At 58.3% G+C, this 17,063-nt stretch overlaps 2 protein-coding genes across 2 annotated transcripts; one reads left to right on the top strand and one right to left on the bottom strand.

Annotated features, from left to right (window-relative positions):
* Window positions 1-1,464: 1,464 nt before the first annotated feature.
* On the top strand, window positions 1,465-5,136 carry LOC128827205 (gonadotropin-releasing hormone II receptor-like). The gene is made up of 3 exons (XM_054011016.1): window positions 1,465-2,819; window positions 3,574-3,778; window positions 4,513-5,136. The coding sequence occupies exons 1-3, from the start codon at window positions 2,244-2,246 to the stop codon at window positions 5,001-5,003; spliced, it is 1,272 nt and encodes a 423-aa protein (XP_053866991.1). The 5' UTR covers window positions 1,465-2,243; the 3' UTR covers window positions 5,004-5,136.
* Window positions 5,137-6,923: 1,787 nt separating this feature from the next.
* On the bottom strand, window positions 6,924-15,785 carry RBM8A (RNA binding motif protein 8A). The gene is made up of 6 exons (XM_054011017.1): window positions 15,635-15,785; window positions 11,347-11,406; window positions 10,654-10,731; window positions 9,867-10,003; window positions 8,275-8,411; window positions 6,924-7,190 (listed from the first exon to the last, which is right to left on the bottom strand). The coding sequence occupies exons 1-6, from the start codon at window positions 15,699-15,701 to the stop codon at window positions 7,145-7,147; spliced, it is 525 nt and encodes a 174-aa protein (XP_053866992.1). The 5' UTR covers window positions 15,702-15,785; the 3' UTR covers window positions 6,924-7,144.
* Window positions 15,786-17,063: the final 1,278 nt, after the last annotated feature.

Here is a 17,063-nt window from a genome sequence, read left to right as displayed (position 1 = left end):
TCTCAGTCCGTGTGGGCACCGTTCCCATGCGATATGTCTTGCCCTGCTGTTGCCCGAGCTGACCTGCGGTCTCCGAGGCTCAGGCTGGCACCTCCTGCCAACACTGAGCAGGGCCATCTGTTTGGCAATCTCTGAGGAGCTGCACCCATGGGAGAATGCTGGGGCATGAAAGATGGGGAGCTTCTAGCAGCCGGGCAGCAGTGGATGGGGCGCAAGATAGTGAGGTGCTGCTGGCAGGCATGGGGAGCTGTGGATGGAGACAAAGCAAGAATCGGAGGAGCCGTGTCTCCTGAGAGCCGCAAAAGATCCCCAGCCCGGGGCAATAATTGATTAATGAGCCAGCAACTACCAGGGCATAACAGGAATCAATGCCAGCCAGCTGCTGTCAGCCTCTTTTGTCACTCTCAGCCAGTCCCTGGGCTCCGATGGATGCTGGATTGATTTCACCTATAGATCGCCGGGATCTGGACGTGGCAAGGGTGGTCAGTGACTTCTCACCATTGGAAGAGCAGTCCTCAGGGAATCATAGAATATCAGGGTTGGAAGGGACCTCAGGAGGTATCTAGTCCAACCCCCTGCTCAAAGCAGGACCAATCCCCAGACAGATTTTTACCCCAGATCCCTGAATGGCCCCCTCAAGGATTGAACTCACAACCCTGGATTTAGCAGGCCAATGCTCAAACCACTGAGCTATTCCTCCCCCACACAGACCCATGCTCTGAAAACCACTTTAGGATCTGGAGCCTTTTGTCCTCAGAGCACCCGTTCCCATCCAGGTTAGCAGTGGCTGGAGGATGACCCCATCTGGCGGCCCGAGTGAGAGTTTGGTGGGTCTCAGTCCTGTGCCCAAAGTATCCCTCAGGGTAAGGAAGAGAAGTGGGGGCTGTGATGGACACAAACCGGAGCAAGATCTGGCCTCAGCGCGGCCCGGTGGTTCTCTCTGGCACTCCAGTTCCTGGCCCAGGACTGCTCAGCCCTGGGGATGCTGATCCCACCTCACCAAAACCACCACTGGCCCCTGCTACCCTCAGTCCCAGAGGGCTGGTCCCGTGAACAGAGCTCTGCCCCGGGGCATTCATGCTCTGACCGTCAGCCAATGGGAGCGTTGACTCCTCTGAGTCAGAAACTGGCACCCTCTGCAGAGAGCCCAATCGAATGGGCTTTGGAGACTAGACCTGCCTTTTGCCCCTTTGTGGCAGATAGAAAAATAGCAGCTCACACACACATCTCTTTTGGTCCATTCACAGATTCCTGGAAACAGAGGCCAGATCTTCAGGCCGCCGGCTGCTCTGTCACATCCCAGAGGTGGGAGTGAGAGATTGACGCACACCCTGTAAAGCACAGCTCGCCCCATACAGATGCGTCTCCGCATTGCTCTGCAAGCGCCAGGGTGGGCAGGAATTCGCCCACGTGCATCCACCCGGGATGACACCAATACCACGCAAGAGGGGCCGTATCCTTAGATGCTGCTGGCTGTCAGGGAATGAGAAGCCCTCGGGGGGAATCTTACCCTGTAACAGGCAGGGCTAAGGCCGAATTTGCACCCCAGAAGGAGAGCACCTGCGTTTGGAGTCACGGCACGGAAGAACTTGGAGGCTCCGTATTAAACTTCCACCCACACCAGCCACACGGATTGTCTTTAAGAGCTGAATTCAATTACAGGAGCACTTCTCCCAGCTGGGGAGGTGACAGCCACCAAATTGAGCCAGCCAATGAGATGCAAGCTAGAAGCGTTACCTCCTCAGAACCAGTCCTGATTGGCTGATCAGAGATGCACAGGTGCCTGTTCACTCCTGTGAATCTGGCCCATCTCTAGGGCTAGTGGAACCACTGGGAAAGCAGAGGGGAGCTACCGGCTCCTCCCAGTGGAGATTTGGAAGCGAGAGTCGACCCGAACTCTTTCTGTAACTGTGGGACATTTGTCGCCAGAGGAGCCGTCCCTATTGAGTCTCACCAGCACAAGCCACGAAGGAGTTAACTGCCACTCCATGAAGAAGGAATAAAGTTCCCTGAGCCAGAAGAAGGTGGTTCTTGTTAAATCCAGAGCAGAAGCCGGGCAGCTCCAGTTTAGCGGCGTCTCCATCCAAGCAGCAAAACATGCTCAGGGTCTCCGAGCCCTGCCACAGTCTAGGAGGAGCTTGGCTTCCCGGGGACGAGCCGGATTCGGCCCCCTGGGTCCCAGCTACTCACGTCTCCATAAGGCTGCTGTGCAGATTCTGGGTGGGAATGCCCAAGCCTCCGATATGAACGCCACTTTCCGCATGAAGGTCAGTGAGCTGCTCAAGCCGGGGTCGCCCGCCGTGGGCAACCAGAGCCGTGGGCAGCCTTGGGAGGAGGTGGAGGTCTCGCCTGGCGGTGGAGCCAACACCAGCCTGCCTGGCGAGGAGGTCTTCCTGCTGCCCACGTTCTCCACTGCTGCCAAGGTCCGGGTAGGCATCACTTTCGTCCTCTTCCTCTCCTCGGCCTGCTTCAACATCGCCATGCTGTGGACCGTCACCCAGAAGTACCGCAAGAGGCCGCACATCCGCATCCTCATTGTCAACCTGGCCGCGGCCGACCTGCTGGTGACCTTTGTGGTGATGCCCTTGGACGCAGCCTGGAACATCACAGTGCAGTGGTATGCGGGCGACCTGGCCTGCCGGGCCCTCATGTTTCTCAAGCTGGTGGCCATGTATGCCTCAGCCTTCATCACCGTGGTGATCAGCCTGGACCGCCAGGCGGCCATCTTGCACCCACTGAGCATGGGCGATGCCAAGAAGAAGAACAAGACCATGCTGTGCGTGGCCTGGGCCCTGAGCGTGCTGCTGGCACTACCTCAGGTAGGTCGCCATGGCAACGGTGCAGGTAGGGAAGGACCGTGGAATGGACCCCGGGACAAGCTTCCCATGGTGCAGCCTCCTTTTGCCATGGCATTTGTGATACTGTCAGGGTCTGGTTTAGGTAGAAAGGCCTCTGATGCACTGTGGTGTGGGGGGAATAGATTGGATGGGCCAATGACCTGATGTAGCATGGGCAGGATACAGGAATACCAAACTAGATGGATCAGCTATGGCAGTGGGTCTCAAACTTTTTTTTACTGGTGACCCCTTTCACATAGCAAGCCTCGCAGTGCGACCCCCCTTATACATGAACACTTTTTGATATATTTAACACCATTATAAATGCTGGAGGCAAAGCAGGGTTGGGGTGGAGGTTGACAGCTCACGACCCCCCCCCCCCCATAATAACCTCGTGACCCCCTGCAGGGTCCCGACCCCCAGTTTGAGAACCCCTGAGCTTTAGGGGTATAAGACGAGACAGGCCAATGGTTTGATGATGTACAGCCAGGACACCAGCCTGCGGCCAATGGATCTGGGATGGGCAGAGGATGAGTGAGATGGACAGTATGGTCTGGAGGTGGCCTAGATAGATGGATCCGGTATGGGCCAGAGGCAGCGATGCTGGAGCACTGGTGCAATGGGCAGGAATACGAGGCTGGATGGCCAGTGCTGTGTCCAGGGTGTAGCTCCTGTGGGGGTGCCGAGATCTAACTGTTTCTCCGGGCCGGGCCGGGCGGGGGGGCGTCTCTTCCAGATGTTTGTCTTCCACGCAGTGAGCCGCTCTCAGCCCATCTACTTCATCCAGTGCGCCACGGTGGGCAGCTTCCAAGCCCACTGGCAGGAGACCCTCTACAACATGTTCACCTTCTCCTGCCTCTTTCTGCTGCCGCTGCTCATCATGGTGCTGTGCTACTCCCGCATCCTCATCGAGATCTCCGGCAAGATGAAGAGAGCTTGTGGTGAGCCTGGCCTGCCTCTCGTGTCCCCTGGCCCTCTTCCGCGGGCTCCCAGCATGCATGGACCCCCCCCTGTTCACTGCAGCAGAGGGTCTGCATGGGGGGACCGGTGTGTGTGTGCGCGCACACGTGTATGTGAGGACATGCATGTGTGCACCATGTACACCAATGAGTGCACCTCTCCCTATCCATCCATCCCCACACATCTTTCCATCCGTCTTCCTCCTCTGCCTCTCCCCAAGAGAAAATCAATCCCAGGCCCCAGCACTTAGCTGCAGAGAACCGTCCCCTTCATGTCCCCCCGCACTCCGGCTGTGGCAGGCCCTGGCTCGGTGCCCCGTGCAGAACACCCCACCTCCCCCTGGGCGCCACCCGCTGCCATGGGTGGCCTGCCACGGCCCATTAAGCCAGGCAGCCAGGAACCAGTTCCCAGCTGCCCTCCACCCTGGGCATTTCTCCAGCTCTGGGAGGCTGCGGGGACCTGTGCCAGCACTCATACACACAGGCTTGGAACATAGGGACCCTCACTCTTTTTCTCCTGTCTTTCCCATTCTGCCCTTCTCATTGGATTTCCCCTCCTCCCTCTGCTCAGTTTCTTTCTTGTTCTCATTCTCCTGCTCTCCTTTCCTCGTTCTCTTCCAAGCGCTCTGCTTCACCCCGCAGAATTTCCCTCCGTGTCTCCCCTCTCATTCTCTGTTCCCTCCCTTCTTATTCTCTCTCCTCCCTCTGCCCTGCAGTCTCCTCCAAGGAGGTCCACCTCCGCCGCTCCTACAACAACATCCCCCGGGCCAGGATGCGCACCTTGAAGATGTCCATTGTCATCGTGCTGACCTTCGTCCTGTGCTGGACTCCCTACTACCTCCTGGGCCTCTGGTACTGGTTCTCCCCAGAGATGCTGAGCCGGAAGAAGGTGCCTCCATCCCTCAGCCACATCCTCTTCCTCTTCGGCCTCTTCAACGCCTGCCTGGACCCCCTCATCTATGGCCTCTTCACCATGCACTTCCGCAGGGAGATCCAGCTCGTCTGCCGCTGCACCCACCGCAGGAAGGAGCAGGCCTCCACGCCAATTGGCTCCTTCCGGGCCTCCACCACGGCCGCGCCCATCAGGAGTGCCGGAGAGGACCAGGGGGGCTCGGGCAAGTACGAACTGGAGGTGACGGCTAATGTGGCCCTGCCTGCTGGGAGGTGTGAACTGTGCAGGAAGAAGATAGTGGAGAGCTTCATATGAGTGGACCTTTGCCACACCTGGCTTCCCAGCAAGGGGAGAGCCCAGTGGGACCCCCATAACATGCCCAGTGGGGGCTACTGGGCAATTGTTCCTTCACTCAAGCATTCACCAATAAATCTAGATTATTTTCTCAGCCGGTGGCCTCTCCTTGATCCCCTCCCTTTGTGCCCATCAGTCTCTCGCTACCCAGAGGTGCGCCAGGCTGCACACTCCCCAGCTGGCATGGGTGGAGGTGGACACAGAGAGCGGACTACCGTGGGCTTCTGCTCCTTGGAAAAGTCGCCACTAAAAGTCTGCTAGCAGGGTGGCCTAGTGGACAAATCCCTGACTCAGGAGACCCAGGGTTTATGCCCAGCTCCGCTGCTAGGTGACCTTGAGCAAGTCACTTTGCCCTCTCTGTGCCTCAGTTTCTCCATCTGTGAAATGGGGAGAAGGCTCCTGACCTCCTTTGGAAAGTGCTTTGAAATCTACTGAAGACAAGAGCTAGGGAGTATTGTTATTTTCCAGATCCACCTCCCCATTCAAACACACACGAAGGAACCTGGGCTCCTGCTCTCGAGAGGGGATCCCCAAGTTTGCACTTCCATGATACCGTCCCCCACCGAATACACCAGTCAGTTCCTGAGTGCAGAAAGCCTCTGCTCCCCCAACAGAAACAGGGAGGGGGGGGGGGGGGCGGGTCCTGGTACATTTCCAAGGGGTTCCCCCTACCCAATAACTCCCGTCAGTCAGTGTGTGAACTAGTGGTCAGAGGAGGATGACAGGACTCCTGGGTTCTAGACACCCTCAGTGACAGAGATGGACGTCAACACTGCAATTTTATAGCCCCGCGAACCCACGTCAGCTGACCCGCGCAAGCCGTGGCTGTGGCATGCATCTTTCACCGTAGCGTAGACGTACCCTGGTGGTGCAGTCTCAGCCTTTTCCCATCCTTAAGTCTAATGCAGCAAGAAACTGATGGGCTCTCGTGGCCGAAAAGAAACGGTTGGCCCCAAGCAGAGCAACCCAGCAACTGACAGGCAGGACAGTCTAGTGGTTAAGGCACTAGTCTAGGATCCAAGACACATGGGCTCATATCCCTGTTCTGCCACAGACTTCCAGTGTGTGCTTGACCAGCTCGCTTAGCCCTTCTGTACACAGCAACTAATAGTCCTAGCCTGTCTCCCAGGAGGGTTGTGCAAAGAGATACATTGAAGGTTTTTCGATATTATAGTGATAGAAGTCAGATAAGGACCTTAGATAGACCCTATAAATCTCCATGCCCTAGAGGTTGGGCTTTTCTTTTTTGGGGTTTATTAATTTCATTTTTGGAGGGTTATTTTTAGCAATTTTTGAGCTCTACGTAGGTTTTTCAGGGTTCTCTCTCTGTAGGTACACAAAGTACTGTTTCAAAGAGCACTAAATTAAAGCAAACCAGGGAATCTTTAGTGCAACCCAGCAGGGTCTACACCAGTTAACGTGTTACGAATTACTGGGCCTTAGAAATCACACTCACTGTAGTCCACACTACTGCTCCATTAGACAAGCCCTTGATGCAAGCCAGGGAGCAGGGACGTTACCTGTACAAACTGCACTGGACAAGGGGTGCAGACAATACTGAAAACCATTTCCAGTGCTTACCATATAAACAACAATTCTGATTGTATTGGGGGTGCTTATCCGTTAAAATCTAAAACCATACGCTCTACCCACAGGCTGGACAAAGACTAACCTCTGCTTGAGAATGAAACCCATGCATCTGATGTCCCATCAACTGAAACACACAGCCTCCCTTACAGATACAGGCAGTCAACAGAAGAGGGCTTTTTTTTAAAAAAAAAGCAGACTTTTATTCAGTATTTATGGGTAACATTTCTCCTTCAAAATGAGAGCCCCCTTCAGCATCACCGGATGAGTTCTCTCATTTGAGGTGTCTGAGGTCAAAAGGAGATTAAGCGTCTTAACACAAATCAAGAACTTTACAGATGCTGTCAAAAATATGACCAAGAACTCATAGGTAAAAATGCAGCACAATTAAAAACCCAGAAAAAGATCGATACAGGAATCTGCACAGCCGGCTTACGAGAGACCTTCTGCTTCTAGAGCTATGCAGGGAGAATTTACATCTAGGAACCACCAAAAGGAAATGGAGAAATGTGAGATCAGCGTCGTCTCCTGTCTGGACTCCTGCTCCGCCTACGCCCGCCCCTGGAAGACAGAGACAGGGACAGAGTTAGCTCAGGCTAGCATATATCTAACATCTCGAAAGATTTGAACGCTATCGACGACTTCTATGCACAAGGCCCATGTTCCTTGCCAAAGACATGCAGCCAGCTCTGGAGTGGAAGCTGGCAGGTGTTTAATAATGCAGAGCAACAGGAAAATATTCTCTTAAAGCTCATGCACAGACCTCAGTGCGCTTCACTGAAGGTAGGTAAGTCGGGTTCTCGTTTTACAGAAACTGAGGCACAGAGCCCTTACATGACTTGCCCAAAGTCACATGCGTCAATGGCTGGGTCCAGACTAGTAAGATCTCTCGACAGCCAACCTCCTGCTCAGACCATTAAAGAACTGAAGAACACAATCCAACAGAATTCCCGATTGGCGAGAATTATTCATGATCCACTGGACATTTAGCCCAGGGTTAACATTCCTGTTCTTGAATTTTTCATGATCTCAAGCGGTCAGGCCTTCAATTTCACCCCTCAGCAGAAACGTCAGAATCCTAAACCACAGAAGGGCTCTAAAGCATCGTTTTACTACAGGGCGTTTCCCAGAGTGCTGTTCCTGGAAGCAGGCGGCACAGACTGACATTTCCTGCCCTGCTTCAGGCAGTTCCTTTGTCTGTAGCACAAAGGACATTTTCCTCTGGGAAAATCTGTTCCCAGGAATTTCGAAACCGAGTTCCCAACATCTCCGGATGAAAAGCACGGAGGCTAAGGTGAAAGCCCCTAGAGCATGCACATGGACTGAATGCAGGAACTCAAGAGTTTCACGCAGCAGCTCCAGGTAAAAGAGGGAGAGAATCACTCCGTGGGAAAGAATTTCCAGTTGGTCTAACATAAAATCCTGTTTGTTCTTTAGTGGCTTCAGGGCTCTCAATCCATCACGTTCCACCAGCACTAGAAAGCCCTAGGCAAGTGTTCTCCACACTGCCATGGAGGGTCTCCCTTTGTGAGGGAGCCTGAGGCTAGCTCAGACTCCATGACTCACTCAATCCTCGATATCTCTGATGAGACTGCCAAGCTGAGGACCAAGCCGGTGTCAGCCCTCAACCTTGGCTGTATCTTACCTTCTCTTTCCTTTCGGAGGCCCCCTGACAAAGCACCAGTCCACGCTGATTGGCTGCCCCATCAGGTCCTGTCCGTTAAGACCTTCCATCGCTGCCTGGGCTTCTTTGTACGTTTCGTATTCTACTAGAGTGTATCCCTGTGGGGTGCAAGGAGACAAGCCTCAGTCAGCGAGTGGCCCAGTGGGGGGCTTAGCGAACACGCCAGAGGCTGGGCCAGCGTTGAGAGCAGATCACAGAAACCGACCGATAGCCTCCAGTACACTCGGCTCCACTGTTGGCATCAGGAACGCTGTCAACAGTGGCAGGAGAAATACCGACTTGGCAGTAAGTGGAGTAAATAGAGTGGGCCCTACCATAAATAGAGATGTTCAATTAAACACACACACGCTTCCCCAAACTAGTGCCTTGAACTGTTAGTTTTAACCAGAAAGGGATTTAATAGAGAAGGGGCATTAACTATTACACTGATATGCGTTACCTAGGGAGGTGGTGGAGTCTCCTTCCTTGGAGGTTTTTAAGGCCCGGCTTGACAAAGCCCTGGCTGGGATGATTTAGTTGGGAATTGGTCCTGCTTTGAGCAGGGGGTTGGACTAGATGACCTCTTGAGGTCCCTTCCAACTCTGATATTCTATGATTCTATGATATGTCCCCTACCCCTTCAGTAGGACTTCCCTGGTGAGCTCAAAGCACATTAGTTAAGACAAAGCAGATTAATTAAAGCCTCACAGGCCTTTGTTTGCGGTATTCTCCTCAATTTAGAGACAGAGACCCAGAGAGCTGAAGTGACCTACCCCAGGTCACACGGCAATTCAGAGTCCAAGCAGCCCCCTCCTGCTCTAACCAATAGATTACCCTGCCCCTATCAAAGCTGCAAACACAACCCCAGAGCTCCTGGCTCCCAGCCCTGTGCTGTTTATTTTCCTCTCCCAATTGCATGGGGGCAATTTCATCTGTATGGCTGCCTAGCTTACCTGGTCCCCATTACCACCGTATCCAAGCCCCATGCAATCTGTAAGGTATTTATCCTCACAGTCCCCCTCGCCCCCCCCCCTCGCCCCCCGCATGAGGTAGGGCAGCGTTGCTATCCCCATTATGCAGATGAAGCACAAAGACACTAAGGGCTTGTCTATACTTACGTGCTGGTTCGGCGGCAGGCAATTGAACTTCTGGGTTCGATTTATCGCGTCTTGTCTGGACGCGATAAATCAAACCCAGAAGTGCTCCCCGTCGACTCCGGTAATCCTGCTCGGGGTGAGGAGTACGCGGAGTCGACGGGGGAGCCTGCCTGCCGCGTCTGGACCGCGGTAAGTTCGAACTAAGGTACGTTGACTTCAGCTACGTTATTCACGTAGCTGAAGTTGCGTACCTTAGTTCGAACTGGGGGGTTAGTGTAGACCAGGCCTAAGGCTCACGTCCTCAAAGGTGTTCAGGTGCCTTGCACCTATTGAAACCAATGGGAGTTAGGAGCCTACATACTTTTGTGGATCTGGGCCTAAGTGACCTGCCCGAGGTCACACACCACGTCTGCGGCAGAGCAGGGAATTGAGCCAAAGGGGAACGCCATAACCACTGGACCATCCACCAAATCCTACCTTCAGGTAGCCCGTTCGTCTGTCTAGATTCAAATGGATGTTCTTTATCTCGCCATACTCTGCAAACTTGTCGTGAATATCCTCTTCAGTGGCCTCCTCGTGAACGCCGGTGACAAAGAGAATCCAGCCCTCCACCGCTGTAGCCACGGCATGCAGGGAAAAGCAACGCTCGTTACACAGAAGGCAGGGTGCCCTCCTCAGCTTGGTACGCAAACCCCACTGCGCGCACACAATGCCTGTGTCTACCCAAGCAGGATGGAAAGGGATCCTCCCAACACCTTGGCCAGACCCCCGGCTTAGCTTGGAACCCATTGGCAGCAGGGAGCTAAGTGAAAACAGGTGCAGAACGGATGGAGGACTGAATCTAGCCCTGGGAAAAAGGCAGCTTGACAGCCCTGGAGACAATCACTATTTATCCACACAGTGCGGATGGTCTGGGCACAATGTACATATCATTATAACGATAATCCTTAGCTCGTATATGGCGCTTTTCATCAGTCGATCGCAAAAATTTTTTTTACAGATGAGGAAACCGAAGTGCAAAGAGTTGAAGTGACTTGCCCAAGGTCATCCCACAGACCAGTGGCAGAGCTAGGAAATAGAACCTAGGTCTCCTGAATCCCAGTCCAGTGCTCTATCCACTACACCTCACTGTCTCTCGGAATAGAACTGGTTTCTCCCCATCTTTAAAGCAACCCCACAGCATGATGTCCTGTGCAAGCAACCCCACGCGGCCAAGGCTGGGTGACCACACATGCTAAACCAAACATCTCCAGCAGATACTCACATCTCTGAGGCCCAGGTTCATCCCCATCTTGTTCCACGCTGTCATAGTCCTCACGTACTCTGGCCCTCGAACCTTCCTCTGGCCACACAATGGGGGGAGACAAAGATCTTTTTAGATGACTAGAAACATTTATTATGCTAGTGCTTAGGGACCAGCCAAGGATACAGCCCGATTGTGCTAAGCACTGCACACACAGTGGCAGACAATTCCTGCCCTGAAGGGTTTACAGTCTAAATACATTTAACTATGTATTCTAGCTGTTCTAAGCACTGCTAGGCACACACGCATGTCCCTGCATTTAAGCTTTACAGCACATACAATCCTGTCGAGTGACACAAGCCCAGTAGTTAAAACAGGGATAAGAATCAGACTCCTGGTGACCTTGGCCAAATTGTGTCACCCTTGTATATAAGTTGGAGGGGTCTATTTTACAGACGGGGGAAACTGAGGCAAAGGGAACTGAAGTGACTTGCCAAAGGACAAAGCAAGTCAGTGACCGAGTCCCAGATGGAACCCAGGAGTCCTGATTCCCATCCTAAAACACACTCCTGGGGCTTAAGCCATCGGGCAGTTTCTGTTTAGAAGCAGCCAGGTGACTCCAGTAAGCAGCCAGACCGTTCCAGTTAGCTACATGACACAGGAGGCTCCTCCGGATTCACACAGTAACTCAATTGTTCATAACAAGATCTTCACCTGAACCAAACCCTCGGCCTTTCCTCTTCTTTGCTTTCTCCTTCAGTTTGTGGATGCTTTCTGCAGAGAAGTTCAATGTGTTAATTTCAACTGGAAGGAGGTCTGAAACAGGCCATTTGCGGTAGAAGGGGGAGGGGGTGTCAATGTTATCGGATCAGAACCAGGCTCGACCCAGATGGTGCAAGTTTCAGAACAATCCCAAGGCAGGGAGGAACTAGGGGTCAGAACCGGATGAGCTGGGCACAGAGGGTGGCCGGGTCAGAACCTGTCGGGGATGGGGACAGGACTCGGGTCAGAACCGGGTGAGCTGGGCACAGGGGAGGCTGGGTCAGAACCTGTCGGGGTGGGGGTGGGGACAGGACTGAGAACCGGGTGAGCTGGGCACAGAGGGTGGCCGGGTCAGAACCACTTGGGTGGTGGACAAATTGGAGAAATGGTCTGAGTTAAACAGGATGAAGTTTAACAAAGACAAATGCAAAGTGCTCCACTTAGGAAGGAAAAATCAATTTCACACATACAGAATGGGAAAAGACTGTCTAGGAAGGAGTACGGCAGAAAGGGATCTAGGGGTTATAGTGGACCACAAGCTAACTATGAGTCAACAGTGTGATGCTGTTGCAAAAAAAGCAAACATGATTCTGGGATGCATTAACAGGTGTGTTGTGAGCAAGACACGAGAAGTCATTCTTCCGCTCTACTCTGCTCTGGTTAGGCCTCAGCTGGAGTATTGTGTCCAGTTCTGGGCGCCGCATTTTAAAAAAGATGTGGAGAAATTGGAAAGGGTCCAAAGAAGAGCAACAAGAATGATTAAAGGTCTGAGAACATGACCTATGAAGGAAGGCTGAAAGAACTGGGTTTGTTTAGTTTGGAAAAGAGAAGACTGAGAGGGGACATGATAGCAGTTTTCAGGTATCTAAAAGGGTGTCATAAGGAGGGTGGAGAAAACTTGTTCACCTTAGCCTCTAAGGATAGAACCAGAAACAATGGGTTTAAACTGCAGCAAGGGAGGTCCAGGTTGGACATTAGGAAAAAGTTCCTAACTGTCAGGGCGGTTAAACACTGGAACAAATTGCCTAGGGAGGTTGTGGAATCTCCATCTCTGGAGATATTTAAGAGTAGGTTAGATAAATGTCTATCAGGGATGGTCTAGGCAGTATTTGGTCCTGCCATGCGGGCAGGGGACTGGACTCGATGACCTCTCGAGGTCCCTTCCAGTCCTAGAATCTATAAATCTATGAACCTGTCAGGGGCGGGGACAGGGACAGGACTGAGAACCGGGTGAGCTGGGCACGGGGGAGGCCGGGTCAGAGCCTGTCGGGGGCGGGGACAGGACTCGGGTCAGAACCGGGCGGGGTTGGGGCGGGGACAGGACTGAGAACCGGGGGAGCCGGGCACGGGGGAGGCCGGGTCAGAGCCGGGCGGGGACAGGGCTGAGAACCGGGGGAGCCGGGCACGGGGGGAGGACGGGCGAGAGCCGGGCGGGGGCGGAGCGGGGCTGAGAACCGGGGGAGCCGGGCACGGGGGAGGCCGGGTCAGAGCCGGGCGGGGACAGGGCTGAGAACCGGGGGAGCCGGGCACGGGGGAGGCCGGGTCAGAGCCGGGCGGGGGCGGGGCGGGACTGAGAACCGGGGGAGCCGGGCACGGGGGAGGCCGGGTCAGAGCCGGGCGGGGCGGTGCGGGGCTGAGAACCGGGGGAGCCGGGCACGGGGGAGGCCGGGTCAGAGCCGGGCGGGGACAGGGCTGAGAACCGGGGGAGCCGGGCACGGGGGAGGCCGGGTCAGGGCGGGGCGGAGCGGGGCTGAGAACCGGGGGAGCCGGGCACGGGGGGAGGCCGGATCAGAGCCGGGCGGGGGCGGGGCGGGACTGAGAACCGGGGGAGCCGGGCACGGGGGAGGCCGGGTCAGAGCCGGGCGGGGACAGGGCTGAGAACCGGGGGAGCCGGGCACGGGGGAGGCCGGGTCAGGGCGGGGCGGGGCTGAGAACCGGGGGAGCCGGGCACGGGGGAGGCCGGGTCAGGGCGGGGCGGGGCGGGACTGAGAACCGGGGGAGCCGGGCACGGGGGGAGGCCGGGTCAGGGCGGGGCGGGGCGGGGCTGAGAACCGGGGGAGCCGGGCACGGGGGGAGGCCGGGTCAGGGCGGGGCGGGGCGGGGCTGAGAACCGGGGGAGCCGGGCACGGGGGGAGGCCGGGTCAGAGCCGGGCGGGGGCGGGGCGGGACTGAGAACCGGGGGAGCCGGGCACGGGGGAGGCCGGGTCAGAGCCGGGCGGGGACAGGGCTGAGAACCGGGGGAGCCGGGCACGGGGGAGGCCGGGTCAGAGCCGGGCGGGGCGGAGCGGGGCTGAGAACCGGGGGAGCCGGGCACGGGGGGAGGGCGGGTCAGAGCCGGGCGGGGGCGGGGCGGGACTGAGAACCGGGGGAGCCGGGCACGGGGGAGGCCGGGTCAGAGCCGGGCGGGGCGGGGCTGAGAACCGGGGGAGCCGGGCACGGGGGAGGCCGGGTCAGAGCCGGGCGGGGACAGGGCTGAGAACCGGGGGAGCCGGGCACGGGGGAGGCCGGGTCAGGGCGGGGCGGGGCTGAGAACCGGGGGAGCCGGGCACGGGGGAGGCCGGGTCAGGGCGGGGCGGGGGCGGGGCGGGGCTGAGAACCGGGGGAGCCGGGCACGGGGGAGGCCGGGTCAGGGCGGGGCGGGGCTGAGAACCGGGGGAGCCGGGCACGGGGGAGGCCGGGTCAGAGCCGGGCGGGGGCGGGGCGGGACTGAGAACCGGGGGAGCCGGGCACGGGGGGAGGCCGGGTCAGGGCGGGGCGGGGCGGGACTGAGAACCGGGGGAGCCGGGCACGGGGGAGGCCGGGTCAGGGCGGGGCGGGGCGGGGCTGAGAACCGGGGGAGCCGGGCACGGGGGAGGCCGGGTCAGAGCCGGGCGGGGCGGAGCGGGGCTGAGAACCGGGGGAGCCGGGCACGGGGGAGGCCGGGTCAGAGCCGGGCGGGGCGGAGCGGGGCTGAGAACCGGGGGAGCCGGGCACGGGGGAGGCCGGGTCAGAGCCGGGCGGGGCGGGGCTGAGAACCGGGGGAGCCGGGCACGGGGGGAGGACGGGCGAGAGCCGGGCGGGGGCGGTGCGGGACTGAGAACCGGGGGAGCCGGGCACGGGGGAGGCCGGGTCAGGGCGGGGCGGGGCGGGACTGAGAACCGGGGGAGGCCGGGCACGGGGGAGGCCGGGTCAGGGCGGGGCGGGGCGGGGCTGAGAACCGGGGGAGCCGGGCACGGGGGAGGCCGGGTCAGAGCCGGGCGGGGGCGGAGCGGGGCTGAGAACCGGGGGAGCCGGGCACGGGGGGAGGCCGGGTCAGAGCCGGGCGGGGGCGGGGCGGGACTGAGAACCGGGGGAGCCGGGCACGGGGGAGGCCGGGTCAGAGCCGGGCAGGGCGGAGCGGGACTGAGAACCGGGGGAGCCGGGCACGGGGGAGGCCGGGTCAGAGCCGGGCGGGGCGGGGCGGGGCTGAGAACCGGGGGAGCCGGGCACGGGGGAGGCCGGGTCAGAGCCGGGCGGGGGCGGGGCGGGACTGAGAACCGGGGGAGCCGGGCACGGGGGAGGCCGGGTCAGAGCCGGGCGGGGCGGGGACAGGGCTGAGAACCGGGGGAGGCCGGGCACGGGGGAGGCCGGGTCAGGGCGGGGCGGGGCGGGACTGAGAACCGGGGGAGCCGGGCACGGGGGAGGCCGGGTCAGAGCCGGGCGGGGACAGGGCTGAGAACCGGGGGAGCCGGGCACGGGGGAGGCCGGGTCAGAGCCGGGCGGGGACAGGGCTGAGAACCGGGGGAGCCGGGCACGGGGGAGGGCGGGTCAGAGCCGGGCGGGGCGGGGCGGGGCTGAGAACCGGGGGAGCCGGGCACGGGGGAGGCCGGGTCAGAGCCGGGCGGGGGCGGTGCGGGGCTGAGAACCGGGGGAGCCGGGCACGGGGGAGGCCGGGTCAGGGCGGGGCGGTGCGGGGCTGAGAACCGGGGGAGCCGGGCACGGGGGAGGGCGGGTCAGAGCCGGGCGGGGCGGGGCGGGACTGAGAACCGGGGGAGCCGGGCACGGGGGAGGGCGGGTCAGAGCCGGGCGGGGCGGGGCGGGACTGAGAACCGGGGGAGCCGGGCACGGGGGAGGCCGGGTCAGAGCCGGGCGGGGGCGGTGCGGGGCTGAGAACCGGGGGAGCCGGGCACGGGGGGAGGCCGGGCCAGAACCAGCCCGGGCCTGGGGCTCGGAACCGGACAAGGCCCAGTTGGGGGCGGGGCTCGGCCCGGGCCCCCATTACCGTCCCCATCCTCGTCCATGGCGAAGTCCTCGCCGCCCGCCTCGTGCAGATCCAGCACGTCCGCCATCTTGCCCACCGTGCGACTGACTGCGCCGCGGCTGCCGCTGCTAGGGCGGGCGCAGAGGGAACGGGAAGCCGGCGGGGCCGGGACCGCGCTGCACGCCGGGAAGCGGGGCGGAAGTTCCCCTCCAATCATAAGTGAATAGCGAGGGGGCCGCCATCTTGGGAAGGGCACGCTTTTTTTTCCTCCGCCGGCGGCCACCATCTTGGTAGAGTCACGTGGCCTCGCCCCTCCCCGGCTGGGGAGACGCCATCTTGGGAAGGTCCATAATTGTCACCCCTGTGTGGTCGCCATCTTGAGAAGGGCAGGAGGCAGGGTTCCCTTCCAGCCAGCTGCTTTCTTATAGCAACCAGCCAACTCCCTCCTCCTCATCTGGGCCCTGGGATTCTCCTCCCTGCCCCATGAGGCTCTGTTCTTCCTTCTCCCCCCACTCCACTCCTCCCACCCCCACTGGGGTTACCGCCTTTGAAATATTAACTCCCCTCCCCAATGTTAGAGATAACTAAGTGCTAATTGCAGTAGGGTTTGGCTGATAGGGACATCGGTTTAGAAGGAACTAGGATGAAACCCCCCCACCTGATTCCACACAAGCCCAGCAAACAGCCGTCCCGTGACATCACTACTGCCATTCGCTAAATTCAAACCAGCCATTTACAGGTGAAGCAAACTTCACCCACGGGTGTACACTGGCCCCGTTTCACGTCTCAGCTCTTGTCTGAAACGGCCACGTATGGAGATCTCATCTGATCCCTAACACCGGGGACGGCCCAGTTACAATCATTTCTCCAAAAGCTCACAAAGGCCAAGTGGTTTTGGACAGCTTCTGCTCAACGTGCAGCAGATGCTGTGTCTGCCAGTGGGATGAGCCTGGTCCCCTTTTTCCAGATTACAAACAAAGCCTCATTAGGGAATTAAACGCTGCTACTTCATCTATTTTTAAGAGTGGAGGTTTACCATATGTCCCACTTGAAGCGGCTTGGCACCTGGTTTTTCAGCAGGCAGGTAAGGTATGATAGATACTGCCTCCTTCCCACCCCCAAGAAAGTGCAGCAGAAAACTGCTTTGCTCAAGTTCTTCTAAATAAGTTATCCCCAAAGGCCGTGCAGTTGAAATGATGCAGCTACAGCATGAAGCAACAGGCGGAAAGCAACAGCCAAGGAGATTGGGAGAGAGAACACATACTTGGAAACTAAACCAAGGGAATGTTTCCAGGGTCTGATGCTCCCAGCCCACGCTATGGTCACTAACTGCCTATGCCGCTCCTCTGAAGGCTAGGCCCTGCAGCTCTCCTCATGAACGGAATAGGCTACTCCCCTATGCAGTCACAAGTAAAGAAGAAACCCATTTCTCCTTATTCAATTTAGGCCG

This window comes from Malaclemys terrapin, chromosome 21 (genome assembly GCF_027887155.1).
Source record: "Malaclemys terrapin pileata isolate rMalTer1 chromosome 21, rMalTer1.hap1, whole genome shotgun sequence".
NCBI lineage: Eukaryota > Metazoa > Chordata > Testudines > Emydidae > Malaclemys > Malaclemys terrapin.
Note: the sequence above shows the minus strand (reverse complement) of the source record. Positions and strands in the feature narration are given on the sequence as shown.

Excerpts from the sequence above, each read along its gene's own strand:
- LOC128827205 (XM_054011016.1), top strand. The coding sequence starts at position 2,244 with ATGAACGCCACTTTCCGCATGAAGGTCAGTGAGCTGCTCAAGCCGGGG. Across the intron at positions 2,820-3,573 it reads TGCTGCTGGCACTACCTCAG|ATGTTTGTCTTCCACGCAGT; the intron begins GTAGGTCGCCAT and ends CGTCTCTTCCAG. Across the intron at positions 3,779-4,512 it reads CAAGATGAAGAGAGCTTGTG|TCTCCTCCAAGGAGGTCCAC; the intron begins GTGAGCCTGGCC and ends TCTGCCCTGCAG.
- RBM8A (XM_054011017.1), bottom strand. The coding sequence starts at position 15,701 with ATGGCGGACGTGCTGGATCTGCACGAGGCGGGCGGCGAGGACTTCGCC. Across the intron at positions 11,407-15,634 it reads CATGGACGAGGATGGGGACG|AAAGCATCCACAAACTGAAG; the intron begins GTAATGGGGGCC and ends ACTTCTCTGCAG. Across the intron at positions 8,412-9,866 it reads GACGAACGGGCTACCTGAAG|GGATACACTCTAGTAGAATA; the intron begins GTAGGATTTGGT and ends TGCACCCCACAG.